We start from the raw sequence: 22,628 nt of genomic DNA, 5'->3' as shown, positions 1-22,628 counted from the left end.
TGCGGAAAACATGAATGTTTCCTTGTCATAAGAATTGATAGACAACTGTAAATTCTATAAAAGGGAGATCGAATTTCTTCCGATATTTTCACATTATTTGATAGATAGATCTACATTGATCATTACTTCTGCTAAAGTTTTGGTATTCATTATATTTATTTATATTGCATAAGACACGTAACCCCAATAAAACATCAATAAGCCTCAAGGGACGGGTAAAAATTGGAGCCTACATACTACTTCGTGTAACTTTTTCAAAGTCCCCACTCAGCTACGTCATCATGTTTAAAATGTGTACCAAAACGTGACGTCATAATATATAGAGCAATAGGGTGACGTCATAATACATTTCTCAGTTGGTACAGTATTGACGAAAACTGCACATCGGAGATATATACGAACACATATATCCATAATCAACCATTTTTTTGTTGTTGCTATAAACTCTTGTTAATGTTTAAACGCGAACATGGGCGAGAATACCGCAGAGAAGTTTGTCTGGGTCCATTTCACGACCCACTATATAACCAACGACGACAACCAGATGCTGGCCATCAGCGAATCCATTCCACAACTCGGCTCGTGGAATGTTAAACAAGCTGCTGTAGCAGGTAAATATTCCCGTGGATCATTTTTCGCCGCGTTAAGTTTTTTTTCCACGCAGGTATAATAAATAATGCGTTGATTAACGCAGGAAAATTATACATTTAATTAACTTGTGCTTTAAAATATCAAATGATCAATAAAATAACATTATATCTTAGTTGGCTAATTTATTTTTCACAATTCCCCTATGACCTTTTGACCTACCATGACGTTTGAGTGTGCAAAACATCTATAAACTCTGTTAATTTGAAACGCGAAGATGGACGAGAATACCGCAGAGGAGTTTGTCTGGGTCCATTTCACGACACACTATATAACCCACGACGACAACCATATGCTGGCCATCAGCGGATCCATTCCACAACTCGAGTCGTGGGATGTTAAACAAGCTGTTGTAGCAGGTAAATTCCCGTGTATCATTTTTTTTCGAGTCAAGTTTTTTTCTACGCAGGTATAATAAATAATGCGTTGATTAACACAGGGAAATTATATATATATATTTAATTAACTTGTGCTTTAACATATCAAATGATCAATAAGTTAATTATCAAAAGTGGCTAATTTTTTTTTTCACAATTCGGAAATGCTCTCGAACAAGTTCATGATTTATACAAAGGTAATTTCTCAATAAATGAAGAAAGTAAGTAGATTGGTTGGTCACGAGATTAGAAGGCAAACTTTCCCGTGAAGTGTGCTACACTTAGGCTTTCATATTTTATTATAAAGGTACTTAATCCCAAAGTTGAACATGAATATGCAGATTTTGGAAAAAGAAGATAATTAATGCTTTCTGCCATTACCAATATTACTGCTGTGCCATTTTTGCTAGAACATGCAATGCGTAAATGAAAGATTTGTGCGGCGCACTTTTCTAATCGAGTCAGTTTTCCTCATTTCAGACCAATTATAAAAGCTACTATGTATCCTACTGTTTGGAAAGATCATCACTATTTCCTGAATATTGTGAATTTCTCAATATTAGACTCTTTCATATTAAAATTATGTATTATTCAGACGCGCTGAATGTTCCTAAGATCATTTTGCAGGGGGGGGGGGGACGACAAAATATTGACAACTTACTGCATGGAGGCCTACTAAGATCTAAATAGATAAAAACAAATAACACTAAAACAATCGTAAAACGTACACTGTACTTCAATTCAAACCTCAAATCCTGAACTGGGGTAGGGGGTGTTGCTTCAATAGATGGCTTAATTTATCAGAACAAACTTGCATTAAATACACCTCAATATTGCATGTCGCAGAATAGAGAAAGGGGTTGGGTGGGGGATGGGGTTTTCGCTAAATTGCGGCTATTGCTAATTATCTTAATGTATGCTGCTTTGATATTTTTCAATATGCCTGGATAATTAAAACTGGATCTTAGACTCAATTTATTGAGCTTGAGCATCACTGAAGAGACATTATTTGTCGAAATGCGCATCTGGTGCATCAAAATTGGTACCGTATAAGTTTTACATTACGACCCCTGGGTCGAGGCCTCTGCTGGTGGACTGTTAGTCCCTGAAGGTCTCTACAGCCCAGCAACTAAGTACTTCATTACTAGCTTGAAAATACAGATGTATATTTATTTGCTGGGATAAAATTTAGAAATTCATTTCAAAATTAAGGATTATCTCCCTCATGCATAGTTCTGATCCTTGGACGAATTTCAAAGGCTCCGGTTTTTTGTTTGTTTTGTTTTTTGTTACTCTGGTTTTCCTTTTAGCTCTTACAAGTTTATTGTTATTTCAAATTAACAAAATTTCGGCTTCAGCATCACTGAAGAGACATTATTTGTTGAAATGCGCATCTGGTGCATCAAAATTGGTACCGTATAAATTTTACACTCAATACATCTTTCTTTGCACAATTCATTTTGTAATCCTCGTCTCTTCTAACATTTCCTGGCTTCTTGCTTGCATTGATGATAGTTATTACTTATAGGCGGATATCATTTATATGGTAATTTGTTTTTTGAAAGTAAACTTCCTGTCAATTGCCATATTCAGGTATTATTTTTGACAAACATGCAGTGACCACCATCACATGAAAGAAAAATGACTGAACTACTCCCTGAGAAATGTCCTCGGTGTTTTGGGCGATTTTTTTTTTTTTACCATTTCCATGTTTGAACATGCTCCCATGCTATTACTCCATAGTGAGGTGGTCTGCGTTAAGGTCCTAAGACAAGGCATGCTTAAAAGTACATGTAAGATGGCGAGGTACTATGAAGACGCTAGCTAGAATTCGATGGTTTAGCCATGCTTTTAAAAAAATATATCTAACTTCATATATGTGAAAGACCAACTTTAGAAACCTCACGGACATCGAAAATTATTACTGTTATGAATGAAACAATACAAAAAGGTGCAATTGAGCGAGTTTGATAACATTTTATTGCTGATATAGGTTTGATTTTGTTATTATGTAATTATATTTCAAGAGTATGATGAAGTATTTCAAGTTATTATCATGTATACTTAATCAGTAGATGACAAATTTGCGTTATTTTTAAAACTATATTAACAAGAGGCCCAAGGGCCTAGAATCGCTCTTCTGATAAATTGTACAACCCCACCATTTCTATTCTTAGCCTCTTAGTATTCTAAATCTTTAGTTAAATCCTAAGAATTCAAAAAAAGTAGGTCAATGTGACCTACTTTTTGGTTTACACATTTTGAGAACCCAAGAAATATCAACTGACAAAGTTTGATGATTTTAAGCCAATTAGTATCTGAATATTGAAATATAGCTGTCAAATTCCAATCGTAGGTCATGTGACCTATTTGTTGGTCAGCGAACTCCGAACATGCAAGACCCATCAACTGACAAAGTTTGATGACTAGGTTTAATAGTATCTGAATTATATAAATATAGCCGTCCAATTCCAAAAGTAGGTCAAGGTGACCTACTTTTTGGTCGACACCCTTTGAACATGCAAGACGTATCAACTGACAAAGTTTGATGACTAGGTCAAATAGTATCTGAAATATATATAAATATAGCCGTCCAATTCCAAAAGTAGTCAAGTTGACCTACTTTTTGGTTGAAACCCTTCGAACATGCAAGACCCAACAACTGACAAAGTTTGATGACTGTAGGTCAAATAGTATCTGAAAATATATAAATATAGCCGTCCAATTCCAAAAGTAGGTCAAGGTGACCTACTTTTTGGTCGAAACCCTTCGAACATGCAAGACCCATCATCTGACAAAGTTTGATGACTGTAGGTCAAATAGTATCTGAAATATATAAATATAGCCGTCCAATTCGAAAAGTAGGTCAAGGTGACCTACTTTTTGGTCGACACACTCCGTAGACTCAAGATGCATCAACTGTCAAAGTTTGATGATTGTAGGTCAATTAGTGACTGAAATATATAAATATAACTGTCAAATGCCAAAAGTAGGTCACAGTGACCTACTTTTTGGTCGATACACTCCGAAGACTGAAGACGCATCAACTGACAAAGTTTGATGATCCTAGGTTTTACAGTGCCCAAAATATGCATCTAAAATTGAAAATGTGAAATTTGAATATCTTCAAAATTCAAAAAGTAGGTCACTGTGACCTACTTTTTTTTATAAATATGTTTCAAGGCCTCAAGATGCATCAACTTACAAGATTTGCTGATTCTAAACCTCTCGGTATTTGAAATAACAACTTCAAATATATCTATAAATGATAAGCCATAAAATTCAGAAAGTAGGTCACGGTGACCTATTTTTCAGTTGACGCATTTCAAGGTCCCATGATCCACCAACTGACAAGTTTTGATGATCATAGGCTTCAAAGTGTCCAAGATATGCATCAAAATTAATTTTAAAATAAATACCTGCAAAATTCAAAAAGTAGGTCACCGTGACCTACTTTTGAGACAGCTTGACACAAGGTCCTAAGATGCATCAACTGTCAAAATTTGATGATCCTAGTCCTTATAATGACTAAAATATCAAAGATTTAAGGAAATATAAATTTAGGTCAACTTTGAAGTGACCTTGAGACCACGCCCTTTGCCCCAGGGTAATGCCTTGAACAATTTTTAATCTACAACATATCCTCATCCTTATGTGTAAGTTTGGTGATAATCTGCCCAGTGGTTCTTGAGAAGAAGATTTTTTAGCAACCACTACTTTTGTTTGTATTTTCCTGATTATCTCCCCTTGTTAAAGGTCACATCCCTCTATTTAGTATGTATGAAAGCCCTTGGGCCAATGATACTCTGTAACAAATTTGAAAAAAATTGGCCAAGGGGTTCTTGAGTTATAGCCCCTTTTCTAAAAAGTTTACGCACACCGCACAAATGGCCATAGCATTAGCTCTTTGAGCCGAGCTAAAAATGCAACATATTTCATATCATTATTGATAATATCAAACAAAGAAGACAACATGGCAAAGTCCAGTCATTTCGAATTGGAGTGATTCAGAAATATGTCAGAGTGAAGGAGAGACAACTTGTAAATTTTATCCTTTGAAAAATCATCACCTTGCTCAGTAGGTTAGCACGTTGACTGTTGAACTGTAAATCGCGTGTTCAAGTCTAGCAGGGGTTTTAATTTTTTTTTCAGATTGCTTTCTACTGAAACTGCATTTTTTGACTAAAAGAAGTAAATTTAAAAAATTTCAATTTTATATCCTCAATGTACATATCTTCCACTTTTCATCCATATCCGATTTCTCTGATGTAGCATGCCTCCTTAAGCTGTGTTGATGTAGAGCACATAAGAGTCTTGTGAATATCAATACTCAAATGAAATGTTTGCAAATATATACATGTATATGAAATTTGAACTTTAAAGTATTTTCTGTCTTGCGTCTCATTTTGAGAATGTGACACTCGTGTAGAGACGTGGATAATAAAATATTTTACCACAAAACATTGCAGTTAGTGTTTTACGTTTTTCTCTGAATGTTCAGGATTGGTTAAATTTATCGTTTTGAAAAATCAGTGATTCAGATTGGAATGCAATTTGATAGGACAGAGGGTCTAAATGATACAAAAACTATCGGCCATATTGTCCTTACTCCATGAAAACTTTAGGCCCTAAATACATGTGAAGCAATGCTGCAAATAAACTCAAAACTTTAAATTTAAACTGACTTTTTATTTTTCAATTCTTCAGTTTAATTATCATGACTGCAATTAACTGTTTCGGAATTCTTTTCGGCCGTTCCTGTGTTGCAATGTGTTGTTATTGTTTGATTGTTTTTCATTCCGTCGATAATTGAGACGTCACCAGTTGTAGGTGAAGTATCACAAATTTAGACCTATGCTGAGCGCTCAGGGCCATAGCAGTGGAATTTTTATCGTTTTGAAAAATTGCAATAATTAAATACAAGGCATGTTCACATAACTTACCGTCATACATAGCATGTTTTATTTGTAAATCCGGTCTCTGTTATACATAATTACCTCCTTCTTGTTCCACAAATATTAGGTTTGGCACTGCGTATTTCTTTTATGAATGACACATACAAACAATCCCATTGTTTTTTATTCATTGTATTTTATTACAGACTTTGAAATGGTTACAAATATATACTACACATCTCCTCGTAAATTACTTACAAATACATACTAAAAGTTTATCATAATTCTGTTCAGGAATGGTGAGACGAACTACAGCCTTGCATACTGTGTATCTGACGTTAGTAGTATAACGCCTCCCGATAGGGAGTTCAACTGAGTGCACTTTTTATGCAAATGAGGTCAAGCAAGGGCGTTTTTGATTGGTCAAGCGGTGTTGGGGTCAACGGAGTGGTTCAATATCTAGGACGGGGTCAACCCCAGCAGGGGTTGTAGGCCGGGTGTCGGGTGAATAGGTTGGCCTATGGCCGCTGGTCTAATTTTAGCATGCGGTACTTTCGCTTTGAGTTCCTGGAATGAGTTCCTGCTATTTTTCTGAAAATCGGTATAAAATCCAGTGAAATCCTGTGTATTAAATCCTGTGTATTAAATCTAAAAGAATAACACAAGGTTTTAAGTTGACATGTTTATTAAAGAACAATGGTACAATCCCCAGAGCTGGCACGGTCCCTAGTTTTACCCAGCGCTGTCTACAGGTAATATATAAAGCGGCGCGCGGTGCATTGGGTGTCACTTTCGACATCATGTCAGACAAGTTACCTACTGGACTTCCACGGAGTTATATTGAACAGCGATTGAGATTTTTGAATGATCAGCTGAACAGACAACGGCAGCGTGAATTACAACTCCGCAGAGAGAATCAACGGCGACTACAGTATTTACAGCGGGGAGTGGGGGAAAAGAAACTCATTTCGGATTATTACAAAATTCAACTGGAACGAGGACGTCAATCACGGAAATTTAAAGTCAAGGAAAATGTCTACAATGTTGCCTTCAAACCTATTCCAGAGAAGGAAAATACAGCCTTCATTCGTCGGCTCTTCCGGGATATGTTAAAAAATGTGAAACAGGAAATGCAGTGCAATCCCAATGATTATCTACGTTTAAATATTCGACACCCGTCTCTGGATTCAGCTATTTGGTACGAATTTACGCAGTCCAATCAGCTCAACGAGGACAAAATTCTGAACAAAATAGAATCCGTCCAGCAATCTAAAAAGGAATTCCTAATCACCGACGGGGCAGTGCAGATGGATTTTTTCCATGTCAAATATCCACAAGGCAGCGGGTGCACTAAGAAAAAACATCTGCATGTGGAAAAGGAAAAATTCAAAAACTCCAAGAGAGCGATCGTTCGCATTCAAAATCCTGAGGATTCTCTCTGCTTGTCCCGGGCTATTGTGGTAGCACGTCTACACAGCCAGAAATCAAACGACCCGGCATGGGAAACGAAATGGTTACGCATGAGAAAAGGGGATTTCAAAACTCTCGACCAGAAACGAGAAGCGATAGCCTTGATGGAACAAGCTGGGTGTGTTATGAACCAGCCGTGTGGGCCACGTGAATGGGAACAATTACAGCACGCGCTCGCCCCACAGTATCGATTGAAAATATTTCAATTCAAAACGAATACAACTCGTTTACGACTGGAACCTATTTACAAAGGACCGGGGCACGGGACTTGTTTGAATATCCTGCTGGATAACGAGCATTACGATGCCATTGTGTCTATGCCTGGAGTGACGGAAAACAAATACTATTGCGATGTTGGCTACAGTCACATTGAAGATCATCGGACCGTCTGTCCTCATCGATGCTCATTTTGTTTAGCCGATACCCCCTGTACCCCGGACGGGACTCAGACGAATTGCCCTCATTGTAAGGGATTTTTCAGAAATGCAGCTTGTTACCAGAACCATTTAAAACCCTACAGCAGTAATACAACGACCACGGTCTGCAGTTTAATGGGGCGCTGTAACCAGTGTCAGAAATGGATGTCCAAGCATTTATTAAAACGCCACGCGTGTGGGGGTCAAACCGAATGCCGCATCTGTCACAAAGTCGTCACCATGCCTCATCACTGCTTTGTACAGACGAAACCCAAACCTAAGAAAGAAAAAGAAGAAGAGGAGTTGAAAATATACATTTATTACGATTTCGAATGCAGTCAGGAAAACGGTATTCACATCCCCAATTTATGCGTGGCAGAACGTGTGTGTCAACATTGCGACAGTGTGGATATCGACAAGCCCTGTTCTCATTGTGAAGGATTCGGATCACAACGCCGCTTCCTATTTCAAGGACCCGACACGTTAAAACAGTTTATGGAATGGCTCTTACAGAGCGAGACCGATGAGCAAGGCCATGTGGAACTCAAACACGATGAAGCCACCATCATTGCCCACAATTTCAAAGGATACGATGGGCAGTTTATTTTGAATTACCTGGTTCACACGGCGTGTATCAAACCCACCGTCATCCTGAACGGCAGTAAAATCTTATCCATGCAAGTCTTGGGGTTGAGATTCATCGATTCTTACAACTTTCTACCCTTTGCTCTTGCCAAGATGCCCTCTGCTTTCGGATTAACGGAATTGAAAAAAGGATATTTCCCGCACTTTTTCAACACGACAGAGAACCAGCAGTATGTGGGTCCTTACCCGGCCGCTCATTTCTACAATCCTGACGATATGTCCACCGCCAATCGTGAAGCCTTCTATACTTGGTACCATCAACAAGAGGGCAAAGTCTTTGATTTCCAGAAAGAATTCTTAGCTTACTGCATCTCGGACGTGGATATTTTACGCCGGTGTTGTGCCCATTTCAAGTCCACCCTGTTTGATCTGGTGGAAGTAGACCCCTTTCAAGAATCCATCACGTTTGCCAGCACGGCTAATTTAGCCTACCGACGAGGATTCATGGTTGAAAATACCATCGCCATCATTCCTAATATGGGCTACCGGCCAGCACGACGATATTCAGCTAAAGCTTGTCGATGGCTCGCCTGGCTAGAACATCAACATCACTGCATACGACATGCTAGAAATGGGGGCGAAGTCACGCTTGGACCCTATACAGTAGATGGGTATGATGAGGAATCTCGTATCGTGTACGAATTCTATGGCTGTTACTGGCACGGCTGTCCCACCTGTTTCCCGAATCTGTTGACTGACATGCATCCTCATCGTGTTCAGCATACGTATCAAGACCTCTACCTGGACACCTTAAAACGAGCCAGTGCTTTAGAAGACCAAGGCTATACAGTCGTGAGCATATGGGAACACGAGTTTGATCGTCAGACCCAGACCAATCCCGACTTACAGGAATTTTTACAAGGAGTCGATATACAAGATCCTTTGAATCCTCGTGACGCTTTGTACGGAGGCCGGACCAATGCTACACGACTGTATTGTGAGGAGGGTGACATGCGATACGTGGATGTCTGTTCCCTGTACCCGTACGTGTTGAAATACAAGCCATTTCCCGTCCAACATCCCCAAGTCATCACCAGCCATTTCACCGATGTCAGAGACTATTTCGGGCTCATTCGTTGTCGTGTCCTCCCACCCCGAGAGTTGTATCACCCCGTATTACCTTACAAGACCGGGGGTAAATTACTCTTTCCCTTATGCCGCACCTGTGCGGAACAGCGCAACTTAGGACCCGACGAGCGGTGCCAGCACACCGATTCTGAACGCAGTCTCACTGGCACCTGGGTGACCACCGAACTTCACAAAGCATTAGATCTGGGTTATCGTCTCGACCGCATTTACGAAGTTTGGCATTTTGAGAAAACCAGTGACCACTTATTTCGAGCGTATATCAACACCTTTTTGAAAATTAAACAAGAAGCTTCCGGATTCCCCGAGGATTGTCAAACAGCCCAACAGCAGCAACATTACATTGAGGAAATTCAGCAACGAGAAGGCATTGCCATGAACCCGGCAGACATCCAGAAAAATCCTGTCCGAAGAACCATTGCCAAACTCTTTTTAAATTGCTTGTGGGGAAAATTTGCTCAACGATTACAATTACCCAAATCCCTGTATCTCACGGAAGAAGAAGAATTACAACAGAAATTACAAGATGCCACTTTAGAAGTCAAAGGCATCGAACTCTTAGAAAATCGTGAACGCCCCGAATGTGATATGATGCTGATCAATTATGAGGAGAAAGAAGAATTTTTAGAAGACTGCCCCTTTGGAAACGTGGTGCTGGCGTGTTTTACAACAGCTCATGCTCGTTTACATTTGTACGAGACGTTACAGCCTTTGGGAGAGCGTGTCTTATACTTTGACACGGATAGTATCGTCTATCAGCACGACGAGACCCAGTTCAATCCGACCATTATCAACAGTTTAGGCGGCTGGACCGATGAATTGGGTGGAGATCGTATCATCAAGTACATGTCGGGCGGGCCCAAAAATTATGCATACGAGACCCAGGGGGGAAAATCTGTCTGCAAAGTCAAAGGATTGACACTCAATTATCGTGCCTCTAGAGTCGTGTCTCTCGATACGTTGGAAAAAATGTTAAAAGGAGAAGAAGAAGAAGTCCATGTCCGCTATCCGCACTTTATTCAACGAACCCGCCAACATGATGTGCGAACCATTCCTCTGGTGAAGAAATACCGCATGGTGTATGATAAACGTCAACGTATTCATAACTATGACACACTGCCTTACGGGTATTAAAAAGGACATGCTAGAGAAAACCATCAGTCGGCAAAAATGACGGACTACGAATCACTACATAACCCGGGTACACCACGTTATGCTCTACTGTCAGATCGAGTAGCGTCGTTTGAAAATGCTCCCGAACACTTGCAGAAGCTATTACCTACCATTGCAGAAGCGGGATACTTTTACAAAGGGTACGGGGATAGCACGTGCTGTTTTTATTGCAACTTTGGACTTCACCATTGGGGAGCTGTCGACAATCCTTGGATACAACATGCTTATTGGTATCCTCACTGTCCTTACCTGAAGTGTAATAAGGGCAAACAATGGGTACGCCAAATGTTCGACGCCGTTAGCCGAATGCGAGACACAGGGAAGGATTGGGGAGACTTGTCTGTAGACAGTGTGGAGAATCCGGCTACGACGACGGAGAAATGTCATCTGTGTTTAGAAAGAGACTTGAGAATAGCTTTTTTACCTTGTGGTCATTTATGTACTTGTGCTATATGTGCTACGGGACTGAAACAATGTCCTATTTGTAGACATAGTGTTGAGCAAGCTGTACGTATTTTTATTTGTTAATAAATATGTATGATCCCATGAACTTGTGTCATTTATCAAGATGTATACCTACGAGACACTTGAGCCTTTTCAGTTGAAACATGAATTTACCATGGTGGTGGCTGGACCCTCTAAATCGGGTAAAACAGAATTTGTGAAGCAACTGGTACAAAATACGCAGTGGATTGCACCGCCTCCCGAAAAGATAGTATGGTGTTATCGAGAATGGCAGTCCGCGTACGAATCCTTACAGGACAAGGTCACTTTTATCCGCAATATACCTCAAGACGATGAGCAGATAGTGGCGGATCTCAGTACGCGTCATCTACTCATTTTTGATGATATGATGGGAGGTAAAGCCATCGAATCGATTGTCGACTGGTTTACGCGCAAAGCGCATCATCGCAATACCAGTGTCATTTATATCACACAAAATCTGTTTGATCGAGCAGTACAACATCGTACCATCAGTCTGAATGCTCACTATCTTGTGCTGTTTAAAAATCCTCGAGATAAATCTCAGATTGGGGTGTTAAGTCGGCAATTACAAATGCCGCATTTACTTCCAGCCTATGAGGACGCCACCCGTGTACCTCACGGGTATTTACTAGTGGACTTGAGTCCTCAGACGTCGGACGATTTAAGATTAAGAAGTCAACTCTTTACCAACTTGGCTGTGCACATGCCCCCGAGAGTATAAATAATGTCACATCATGGGTAGGTGTATCATTTGAAAGACAGTCTTCACCATGGGTAGACCTTCCGCGAAGAGTAAATTAGTCAAAACGTTACGCCGTTTACAACGGGAACGGGATCCCGTTCAACGGAGCCATCTCATTGAATTAGGACGTAGAGCCTTACTCAACTGGTTTGCGATGGGAGCTCGAAATTTATTGCGAGGCGTCTTACCAGGCAATAAAATCACTCAGCGGTTCATTCAATCCCATCGCCAAGACTTGAGTGTCATTGCCGATAAGAAGTCCAATGAAGAAGAGCGTAAAAAAGCCATTTTGAAACGAGGAGGCGCCGGATTCTTAGGAGGGACCATTATCCGTCATTTATTCAAATGGGAAACAGGCCGTAAGCCCCGTGGGGGACAACCCAAGAAAACCAAGAAACCACGGGCTAAGAAAGCTAAAAAATCACCTCAGAGAATTCCTAAACTCATTATTCGCTTACCTAAGAAGACACCTAAGAAGTCCCCTAAGAAGTCCCCTAAGAAATCCCCTAAGAAGACACCTCTCAGGATGAAGAATCCGTTTCCCAATTGGGCTCCAAAGAAAACCTCTCTCATTGTGAAGATGCCGTTTCCCAAGGCCACTCCCCCCAAGGTCACTAAAACGTTAGCCAATCTGAAAGCCGGATTAGCTCAAAAGAAAATGGAACGACCCATGCATGGGCCTATAGGAAGTTCCAGAACCAGTGATACTGCTCTACCGAGTTTTGCTCATACCTTTGGAAGCATGAAATTTCAACCCTTAACCACCTCAACACCGGTTCAGGTGCAAAAGAAATATAAATGTAAATTTTGCCCTCTGGTCTTCAATGCGAGAGAGAACCGCAATCGTCACGAAGAGACCGTCCATCACAAGCGTTTTGATCCTAAACATCCGAGTGCCATTGTCCTGGACTAGGTATAAAAAGGAGGGGGAAGGTGCCCCACCCTTCATTACCATGGCTCATACGAAGAAGTGTGAATGTCGATTACGACCTCATTTACCGCTCTTGCAGACGTTAGCGGCTCCTCACTATTCCAGCAAATTAAAGACAGAGGTGTTGAAACATTGTTCCAATGACTGCATTTTAAAGATTTGTGAGATTGTGTACAATCTATTAAAAGGGGTGATTCCTCTCACTCCTACTCAGAAGCGACAACTGGGTCGAAAGAAACACATCTTAAGACGCTTAGTCCACCCTCAACCCGTGAAAAAACGACGAGGTATACTCATCCACCAAAAAGGATTGGGTTCGTTTGTGTGTGGCAAAATTTGTAAGAAATCATGAGTCGAAAAATGGTGTTGGTACCGGAAGCGATGCTCAACGAATTAAAAGGCAAATTACCTAAACCTCCCGAATTTACCTCGACTATTGGTTTACGCAGTGATTTGGACGAGATTGAACATCGAGATGATTTAACCGAGAAAGAAAAAGTGGGGTTGTACGGGCATCAACTTCATCGCTATCGTCAATATTTACAACAAGCTCGACATCCCACCACAGCGACTCTGCCCTCACCAACCAGTGCAGCCAGTGCCGCCTCACCACCCTCAGCCGCCTCAGCACCCGATGACTTGGAGGAACAGATTATCAAAAGCGTCAATAAACCGGGTCGAAAGAAAGCAGGTTTATTACTCGATCATCTCAAGAAATCCAAAGTGGTGACTTGGAATAAAGAAGGAGAAATCAGTTATAGAGGACGCAGGGTTCCTGATTCCAATATTGTGGATTTAATGACCGAAGCCCAACGACGAAGACCCTTAAGACATCGTGATCCCCCCGCGGGATTAGAGGAATTTGCTCAAGCGTTAAAAGAGACTCATGCTCCCAAAGGATATGTGAACAATCGGGATGTTATAAAAGCCATGGACAAACCAGGGAAAATCAGTACGCCTAGACCTCTAGAGGAAGAGGAGAGCGGATTTCAAGAAATCTCTGGTTTTGACCAATCGTTCTATGAAACTCCCAGACGAATGATGACCCCTAAAAATATCTGGGAGGCTAGTAAAAAGACATCACGTGAGATCGGAAAATGGTTAAATCTACCATGAAACCAGAACAGATCTTACAGCGACTGTATTACGATCCCAAGACAGGGTATGGGGGAGTCCAGGCGTTGTATCGTCAAGTGCGTCAATTAGGACACAAGATTACCCTGTCTCAAATTCGAGAATGGGTGAAAGCTCAAGATACCTATACCTTGCATAAACCGATACGGAGGAAATTCAAGCGACGACAAACACGAGTGACGGATATGGATGAACAATGGCAATTAGATTTAGCCGATGTCTCCAGCTTGAAACAAGACAATAATGGGTATACGTTTTTATTATGTGCCATTGACGTGCTGTCTAAATATGCCTGGGTCGTGCCTTTAAAACAGAAAACGGGGAAAGAAATGATACGAGGCTTACGACGGATTTTTCGAGAGGGACGTCGCCCCGTGCGCATTCAGTCCGATCAAGGAAAAGAATTTACCAATAAAGAATTTCGTCAAGCCTTCAAATCCATTCATTTCTTTACGACCCGTAATGCCGAAACCAAAGCCAGTATTGTGGAACGTTTTCAACGCACGCTGAAAGCACGCATGTGGCGGTATTTTACACGTCATAAAACACGACGGTATGTCGATGTCTTGGCCGATCTGGTGTATGGTTACAATCATACCTATCATCGCAGTATCCGGCGAGCTCCTGCTCAAGTCAATGCCAAGAATGTCTTGACCGTATGGAAAACCTTGTATGGAAAACAGAGTGCCGATACCACGAGTCGCTTGCAAGTGGGGGATCGTGTACGCATTAGTAAAGCCAAACGTACGTTTGAAAAAGGATATTTACCGAATTGGACCAAAGAACTGTTTACCATTTCTAGAAAAGTGCCAGGACGAAACGTCTATCGCATTCAAGATGATCACGGGGAAGAATTAGAAGGAACGTTTTACGAGAAGGAATTACAACAAGTGATTAAAGACGATGATGTCTATGAAGTGGAGGAAATCTTAGGGTATAAAAACCGGCGTGTGGGAAAAAAAGTCATTTCAGAAGTCAAAGTGCGTTGGAAAGGATATCCTCCCAGTTTTGATTCATGGATTCCGCAAGCGGATCTCATTCGGCCATGACCGCCCAGTGGACTTTCTTGGGTGAAAAAGTCCCTCGAGCAGAAATTGTGTATTTTGCACAATTATTCCTGTGTTTAACCATCATTATCACCTCGGTCGTCATGTTAGCCTTAGGCGATCCCAATCGCGATTTTTGGATGGTCACCTTAAGTTCTCTCGTAGGCTACGTCATGCCTAGTCCACAAATGACGTTAGCGAGCCCGAGTATAAAACAGGAACGATCTTCTTCAGATTCACCAGTTCACCATGGCTAACACACAGTACGCATGGGAACAAGAGGGAAAGAAAACGGCATGGTTTGCGGATAAGCAGATGTGTTTGATGCATTGTAAACAACACAAAGTGTTAGATCAACCGGTGTACTTGTACAAACGTATACTGATACCTCACGGATGGTCCGCCTTTATCATGAAGACCAAGTATCAAGAGTTTTGCTGGAAAGTCAAAGCCTTCTGGGGATTGATGGGACGACAAGACGAATCCGATTGGACCTTAAATGAGAGTCCTTGGTTTGACCATTCCGAGGACTGTCTCCGACATTTCAAAGACATGATCAATGAAGGTTATGATGTAGCCGATTGCTGGGGAACCCGACACTATCTGGTGATGCGACGACGCTTAGTCCCGAGACGAACCCTGACGTTACCAGACTCGGATGCGTTGATGTGGGGTGGTGGCCGCGATCAAGAAGAATGAATTCAATGTATTGTCATGTTGTATGTTGTTTCAAATAAAAATTGTGAAAAAACAAAACGGTGTTGTGTATAAATAGAGAAGGAAACAGAGACAGGGTCTCATTTAAGACATCATGGCTGGAGGAGAAGGGTTTTACATGACTCTGTTGAGTGATGGGTCGATGGAATCGTTTCCGACGAATACGACTGCTCAATTTAAAACGTTATTGCCACACACCATGGACTTAACGGATGGAGCATGGGAAGTCGGATTGACCGAAATGATGTACTCGGCCAACTTACAAAACGTATCGGATAGCGAGGCTTATGTGGACGTTCTCATTCCAGATCCGTATACGAAACATGTCCAAGATCCCAACACTTATAAATGGGAAAGATTTAAGACAGAGAATATGGGCAAAGTCACGATGGCCAGGTGTGAGGTGGTGGTCCCCTGGCGTCTGACGCCATGGTCCCATCTCTTTGAGGGAGGGGATAGTTTATTTCCCTTCGATATCATTCGCATTCACTTCCGACCCGGAGCTTATACACAACCTTTGGCGTTAATCAATGAAATCAACGAAGCCTTAAGGAGAACCCTGTGGAAAGTATGGAGCGAGATAGGGAATCCTAACGAAGAGGGGAACAACCAGATCTTAGTGTATCACTCCGAGTACGATCGTGTGGAGTATCAGTTTAATGGGAGAACACTGAGATCCACCCCCATGTGCATTCGTTTCCCTACGCCCTTAGCGTACAAGCTAGGTCTGGATAGTGACAAAATGATCCTGGGCGATGAAACCATGACGAAATGGATCAACGTGAATTACTTGGGGAACACGACCATGGATGTCTACGACAATCTGAAAGCCATGTATGTGTATTGTGACATTGTGGATCCTCAAGTGGTGGGCACCAACAAATTGAAATTATTGAGAGTCGTCCCCTGTACGGGTCAATACGACGATCGACAACAAGCCCGTTGGGAACCGATTCGAGCCGAATATTTGAAACTGAGTAAGAAATATTTCGATACCATTGAGGTACACATCATGAATTCTTTAGGGCGTCCTATGGGCTTTTTAAATGGGCGCTCCTTAGTCAAACTTCATTTCCGCGAAGTGTATTGAAAGATGAAGTACCATCGAGGAGTCAGACGCCAGAAAGGACACGGAATCTGGTTTCTCATTCCATGGATTGCCAATGCCATTGTGGGTCAAGCGGGCCAAGGAAAGAAGAGAAAGAGACGGCGTAAAAAGTATAAAAAGCGGGTGTAACCCCTAACGAAGTTCATTTACATCAAGATGCACTACCATAAAGGTTTAATACGGCAGCAGGGTCACGGGCTTGGAGCCCTGCTGGGAATAGCCAGCAAAGTGGCGGGTCCCCTGATCAGTGGATTATTAGGTGGAGCCCCCGCACAACAGCAACAACAACAACAGCGTCCTGTCTATCAAGAGAGATATTATGATTACGACCACCCTTATCGCTCTTATCAGAGGAGACGACGTAGAAGCCATCCAACAGAAGAATATGATCCAGAATCTGAAAAGCAGAAGGGAAAAGGATTTTTCACCGATTTACTCAAATCGGGGGCTAAAAGTGCCTTAAAGGCTGCTGCTAAAACAGGGATGGATGTGTTAGATAATAAACGATCACTCAAAGACGCTCTCAAGACACACGGTGCCCAAGCCCTGAAAGAGACAGCAGGGTATGCCCGTAGGCGAAGATCTCGAAAAGCCCCATCCAAACGAGGAAGAAAAGCACGCACAGGAATACTCAGGAAGCCTGGAACCACGACCCTCAAAAGAAAACAGGTGGGAAAACAGGTGGAAATACAGGAAGGAAAAGGATTTGTTAAAAGAAAACAACGTATCTTAGCTCGGGGAGGGCCTCATAAGAGACCTAGGAAGCAACCTAGGAAGCGATCTAGGAAGGGAGGTAGGAAGCTAGTGAAAAGGGGTAAGCCAAAACGCTCTCTGGATATTTTCGACTGAGAACCCTATAAAAAGGGAGTGAGAAGGAGACCAGAACACATTTGATCCCAGTTCACGCTGAGTAACACATCGTTCCAATATGATGCACCGAGAATCTTGCGCTTGTGGCACCAGCAGTTTAGAACTGTTTAAAGTGCCCCCGACCAACGTCACTTTAGAAGATTCGAAATGGATGGAATATTACCCCATTTCCAGTACCCTCAACTCGGATACGGCTCCGATTGAATTTGAAATCAAAGGACAAGGAGATGAATATCTGGATTTATCCCAAACTTATCTCCAGATGGTCTGTAAATTCACGAAAGCCAATGGAACGAATCTCACAGGAGGCCATTCGACCTCCACCCCCGTGAATAACATTCTACATTCCTTGTTCAGTGAAATCGATGTCAGTCTCAATGGAAAAGTCATTACCCCGGGGACGGATACTTATCCCTACAAAGCGTATCTGGAGAAATTGTTGTCTTATGCACCCAAGACTCTGGAAACCCAGATGAGAGCCTGTAGCTTGTGGGAAAAAGATACGGCAGGACATATGGATGAGGTCAAATTAGAAGCTCTGGCTCAAACTCCTGTGGAATTTGCAGTAGTGTCTAACAAAGTCAACATCGCGGCCGTCATCCCGACTCCCGAGTATCCGGATGATTCCAAGAATGTAGGGTTGAGAAAACGTCACGAGAAGATTACAGACAGTAAGGAGATCGTGTTGATGGATCGATTACATCTGGATTTGTTTGAGCAAGAGAAATGTCTCCCTAATGGTTTGGATGTCCGTCTCAGATTCAATCGCGCTCGACCCCAGTTCTACATGATGACCGATGCCGGGAGTAGTGGGAAAGTGGTCATTCAAAGTATGATCTTGTGGGTGAGGAAAGTCAAACCTGTGCCGAGTATCATTAATCTCATCAATCAGCAACTGAGTACTCAAACGGCGAAATATCCATTGAGACGAGTGGAAGTGAAAACCTTCACCATTCCTAGTGGCACCCAATCTAAAATCACCGATCATCTGTTTCAAGGACAGATGCCTAAACTGATCGTGTTGGGCTTTGTAGACAATGCTGCTTTTAATGGGGATAATACCAGAAACCCCTTTCATTTCCAAAATGAGAGAGTCAAGAAATTAGAAATCAGTATCAATGGAGAAATGATGGAAACCCGACCTTTGGAACCTAATTTCACCGACGATCAGTACCTGAGATCGTATTTGAGTCTGTACAAAGGCTTGGGAAAATTAGGCCAGGACTGGGCTCCGGACATTACCCTGGAAGAGTATAAAAACGGTTACACCCTCTGGTGTGTGGATTTCACGAAAGATCAAGAAGCCCAGACGGATAAATTTCATCTCATACAGACGGGGAACTTGAGAGTGGAAGTGCAATTTGCCGCCAACGTAGCCAGGACCTTAAACTGTGTGGTGTATGCCGTGTTCGACAATCTGCTAGAAATCAACAAACAACGAGAAGTCAGCATCGATTACTAAGAGAGAGATGGATACTCAGCAATTGAGAGATGTTTTACAACGAGATTTAGGACCGGCGTTTGCAGGTGTGTATCCTCGAGATGTCATACCTGAGCTGTTACCTCATCACAAAGCCATCGTGGTGAATACAGACCCTCACGATCGCCCTGGAGCGCATTGGGTCTGTTTGTATTTGAGTAGCCCTACCGTCGAATATTTTGATTCTTACGGATTACCTCCCAGCCATAAAGACATCCAAGACTTTATTCAACGCCACGGAGAGACTTGGATTCATAACACCCATTGTTATCAAGATTTGAATACGGATGTCTGTGGACAATACTGTGTGTATTTTTTACATCAACACCATCGACATAGAAGCACCGTACAAGAATGGTTACTTCCCTGGAAAGGCACGGCCTTACAACGCGATCGTTTTGTGGCGGATTGGTTTAAAGAGACCTTCCGTAAACCGAGAACCCATCAAGGACAAACTTGTCAATGTCAAAGACTGAATGTATTGTAAACTATGATATTGTTATTGTTCATAGTTGGAGTTTAATAAAACGTTGGAAATTTTTTTTTTTTCTTGTCATTGTAATCAACCATGTCTTTTCAAAAAGAATGGGTAGCCCTGAAAAGGGCTGTTTTCTTTCTCTCTCTGTTCTTGGTCTTTTCTCTTCTTCTCTCTTCTCCTTCTCTTCTTTTCTCCTCGGTCCCCCTCACTGTCTGTTCTTCTTCTTCTTTCTTCTCTTCTTTTTCTGCTCCTCCGGGGGTTGCTCGTGGTCAAACACAAAAACAGGCAACCACCCGTGTTTAAAAAACAATCTCCCCGGAGGCCGTTGCACCACTTCTAACTCTGCGTCCCAGTTTTCCTCAGGCGGGGGTAGATCCTGGCTCATGGGCGGTGGGGGAAGAGCCTCCCGTGAGGCCGGCGGGGCAATCTCTTGCTCCCAATCCTCCTCCCATTTGATACAATAATCATTCACTGTAGGGTCTGGTCCTACTCTACGGCTCATAGTTCTGGTTCCTTTAAAAAATCGGAATGCCCGATTTTTGACGTTGCGCTCGTTTTAAAAAGGCGAGAGCGCGGACGTCCTCGAAAACATCCCCTACCTCAGATGGCTGACGTCATGTTGATGACTCATCAAAAAAACACTATATAAATAAGTCACTTGTTACCATTTTTCTCAATCATGTCGTTTGAACGGTACGTGCAATATGAGAAAGATGTACTAGTGTGTGGGTATTGCCGAGGACCTTGGAGAACTTGCGGGTGTTTTCATTATAAAAAAGAAAACATCCTGGCCAAACATAAGTGGATAGAGTATATGGCAGAGCTGAATTATTGTCCCTTTGTCTATAAATGTTGTGGTCACACTAGAGAACCCTGGCTACCGTGTAAGTGTCCGCAGCATTGTACCATCACCCCTGAAGATGAAATAGCACATAAGGACTGTACCTGTGAGATCTGTCAGGAGTTTAGAGAGCGCTGGACTCAGAGAAAGTTTAAACCCCACCTGTTTCAACATTGTCCTTACAGTCAAGAACCCCGGTTAACGTGTACCTGTGAGACCTGTCAACCAGCATGTCGGTGACGGATCTACGAGGAGATGTATTATCTATACCTTGGGTGGATGCTATTGTACAACAATGTAACTGTTTAACGGTGAAACCTCATGGATTAAGTCAACGTATTGCCGACCGATTTCCTTGGGCTAATCTGTATGCGACCCGACAACCTTTAGGACGGAGAAATTTAGCTATAGCAGCGGATCGAGGAATACCGGGTACTGTGTGTATTATGCCTCATTCTACTCATCCTGATGTGATCTGTTTGTTAGCGCAATGGGATTACGGGAGAGGCACTCAACGCTTACCCCTGTATGCCGATACCCCCGAACAACGTGAACTTTGGTTTCAACAATGTTTACAGGAATTAGGCACTTTGTCTTACCAGACTTTAGCGTTTCCTTATCGTATTGGATGTGGATTAGCCGGAGGCAATTGGACTCATTTTAGACAATGGATTTGTGACTTTGCTTATCAGTATCATAAACATGTTTACATTGTCAAGAAAATGTAACTTTATTATAGCTTTATTCTAGCTATTACTTGTGTTAATAAAACTTTTTTAAAACAAACTTGTGTGTTTCTTGATTTTTGCCATAAAAAGTGTCTTTTCAAAAAAGTTGGTGGCCCTGAAAAGGGCCGTTTGGTCCTAAGGACCGACTTTTCAATCCCTGGTTCCGGTAAACCGGCATAACGGGCACCGTCCCCGGGTGTGTCGCCGCTCCTGTAACTCTTCCACGCACGAGCAGCAAGCTGGGCGCTGCCCACATCCCCTACACGTGATACCGGAGTGTACCCTGTCTTGCCAGACAGGGCACTTAAACCAGATAGGAACCGCCCTATCTGCCCAGCCAGGGACAGTCATAGGGTGGTTCGTCGGGGGATGAGTTGCCACCGGTGCGTGGGTTGGTCTCGGTGGTGGAGTCCTCCCTGCAAACCGGATGGTAGGTGGTGGGGGTCTTGCAGGGGCTGCTGGTCTCGGTGGTGATGACGTGCCTGCCACCAACAGCGACGGACTCTGACGTGGGCTGGAAGGTGGTGCGGGGGACGGTGACCTCGGTGAGTACTCCACCGGTGACGCTGGTGAGTCGCTCATCGGCACCGGGCTGTATTCCACTGGTGCCGATGGGATCGCTGGTGGTGGTGTTGTAGGCGTCGCCGGGGAGTAAGGTGGTGGTGGTGAGGGTGGCTGTGGGGCCCGTCGGCGCGGTCTCGTAGCCGTGGAGATTCGAGCGGTGCGGCGGCGTCCCCTCCCTTCATACTCTGCCCGCACCCGACAGATGATCTCACGGACCCCACTCTGGTCGAAAGGGGAGAAGGTGCTCAGGTCGTTCTCAGAACGCACGACCCAATTCTCCCCTACCCGTTCCTCAGCCACCACTAAGAGCCGGTACCGAAACCCAGGCAAGGTCTGGAAATTGTAGAGCGGGTCTCTTCTTGCAGCCATTCTTCTTTCTTCTTTAAAATCCTTCAAACCTGTGCTGGATCACCAGTGAAGCGAACTGGCGAGTGCGCCGGTATATATCAGGAAAGCGCGGACCTCCTCGAAAACATCCCTCGCTTCGGAGACGAGGCCGTCAAAATGGCGGATTTGTGCTTTCGAGTAGAGAGTTTTTTCTCATTGTCTTTTTCTAGACATTCGATATCTGTGCATGGTAGATTTAATCTGATAGATTCTGGGGCGGGGAATTCGTTAAACTTATTTTTATTTTGCTACGTCGCATAGTTTTCAAAGAAACAGAGGTTAAAGAGCTCGAGTCGAGGTTCAATGTTTCTTCACCACCTCTTTAAAAAATTATTTCTCGACCATGTACATCCCTAAAAACATCTCATAAGGTCTATTCGATAGAAAACACCTTATTTGATTCGAT

General features: G+C 42.6%; 2 protein-coding genes and 1 long non-coding RNA gene across 3 annotated transcripts; 1 reads left to right on the top strand and 2 right to left on the bottom strand.

Annotated features, from left to right (window-relative positions):
• Nucleotides 1–3,489: 3,489 nt before the first annotated feature.
• LOC130049079 (uncharacterized) lies at nucleotides 3,490–4,057 on the bottom strand. Its single transcript, XR_008797605.1, has 3 exons — nucleotides 3,902–4,057; nucleotides 3,645–3,773; nucleotides 3,490–3,517 (listed from the first exon to the last, which is right to left on the bottom strand). It is a non-coding gene; the product is annotated as an uncharacterized LOC130049079 (long non-coding RNA).
• A 13,745-nt stretch (nucleotides 4,058–17,802) lies between these two features.
• LOC125656815 (uncharacterized protein F54H12.2-like) lies at nucleotides 17,803–19,206 on the top strand. The gene is made up of 2 exons (XM_056147610.1): nucleotides 17,803–18,774; nucleotides 18,967–19,206. The coding sequence occupies exons 1-2, from the start codon at nucleotides 17,803–17,805 to the stop codon at nucleotides 19,204–19,206; spliced, it is 1,212 nt and encodes a 403-aa protein (XP_056003585.1).
• Nucleotides 19,207–21,421: 2,215 nt separating this feature from the next.
• On the bottom strand, nucleotides 21,422–22,204 carry LOC130049692 (uncharacterized). Its single transcript, XM_056147609.1, has one exon. The coding sequence runs from the start codon at nucleotides 22,202–22,204 to the stop codon at nucleotides 21,422–21,424; it is 783 nt and encodes a 260-aa protein (XP_056003584.1).
• Between the last annotated feature and the right edge of the window lie 424 nt (nucleotides 22,205–22,628).

This window comes from Ostrea edulis, chromosome 8 (genome assembly GCF_947568905.1).
Source record: "Ostrea edulis chromosome 8, xbOstEdul1.1, whole genome shotgun sequence".
NCBI classification, from domain to species: domain Eukaryota; kingdom Metazoa; phylum Mollusca; class Bivalvia; order Ostreida; family Ostreidae; genus Ostrea; species Ostrea edulis.
Note: the sequence above shows the minus strand (reverse complement) of the source record. Positions and strands in the feature narration are given on the sequence as shown.

Excerpts from the sequence above, each read along its gene's own strand:
- LOC130049692 (XM_056147609.1), bottom strand. The coding sequence starts at position 22,204 with ATGGCTGCAAGAAGAGACCCGCTCTACAATTTCCAGACCTTGCCTGGG.
- LOC125656815 (XM_056147610.1), top strand. The coding sequence starts at position 17,803 with ATGATGCACCGAGAATCTTGCGCTTGTGGCACCAGCAGTTTAGAACTG. Across the intron at positions 18,775-18,966 it reads AACTGATCGTGTTGGGCTTT|GACTGGGCTCCGGACATTAC; the intron begins GTAGACAATGCT and ends AAATTAGGCCAG.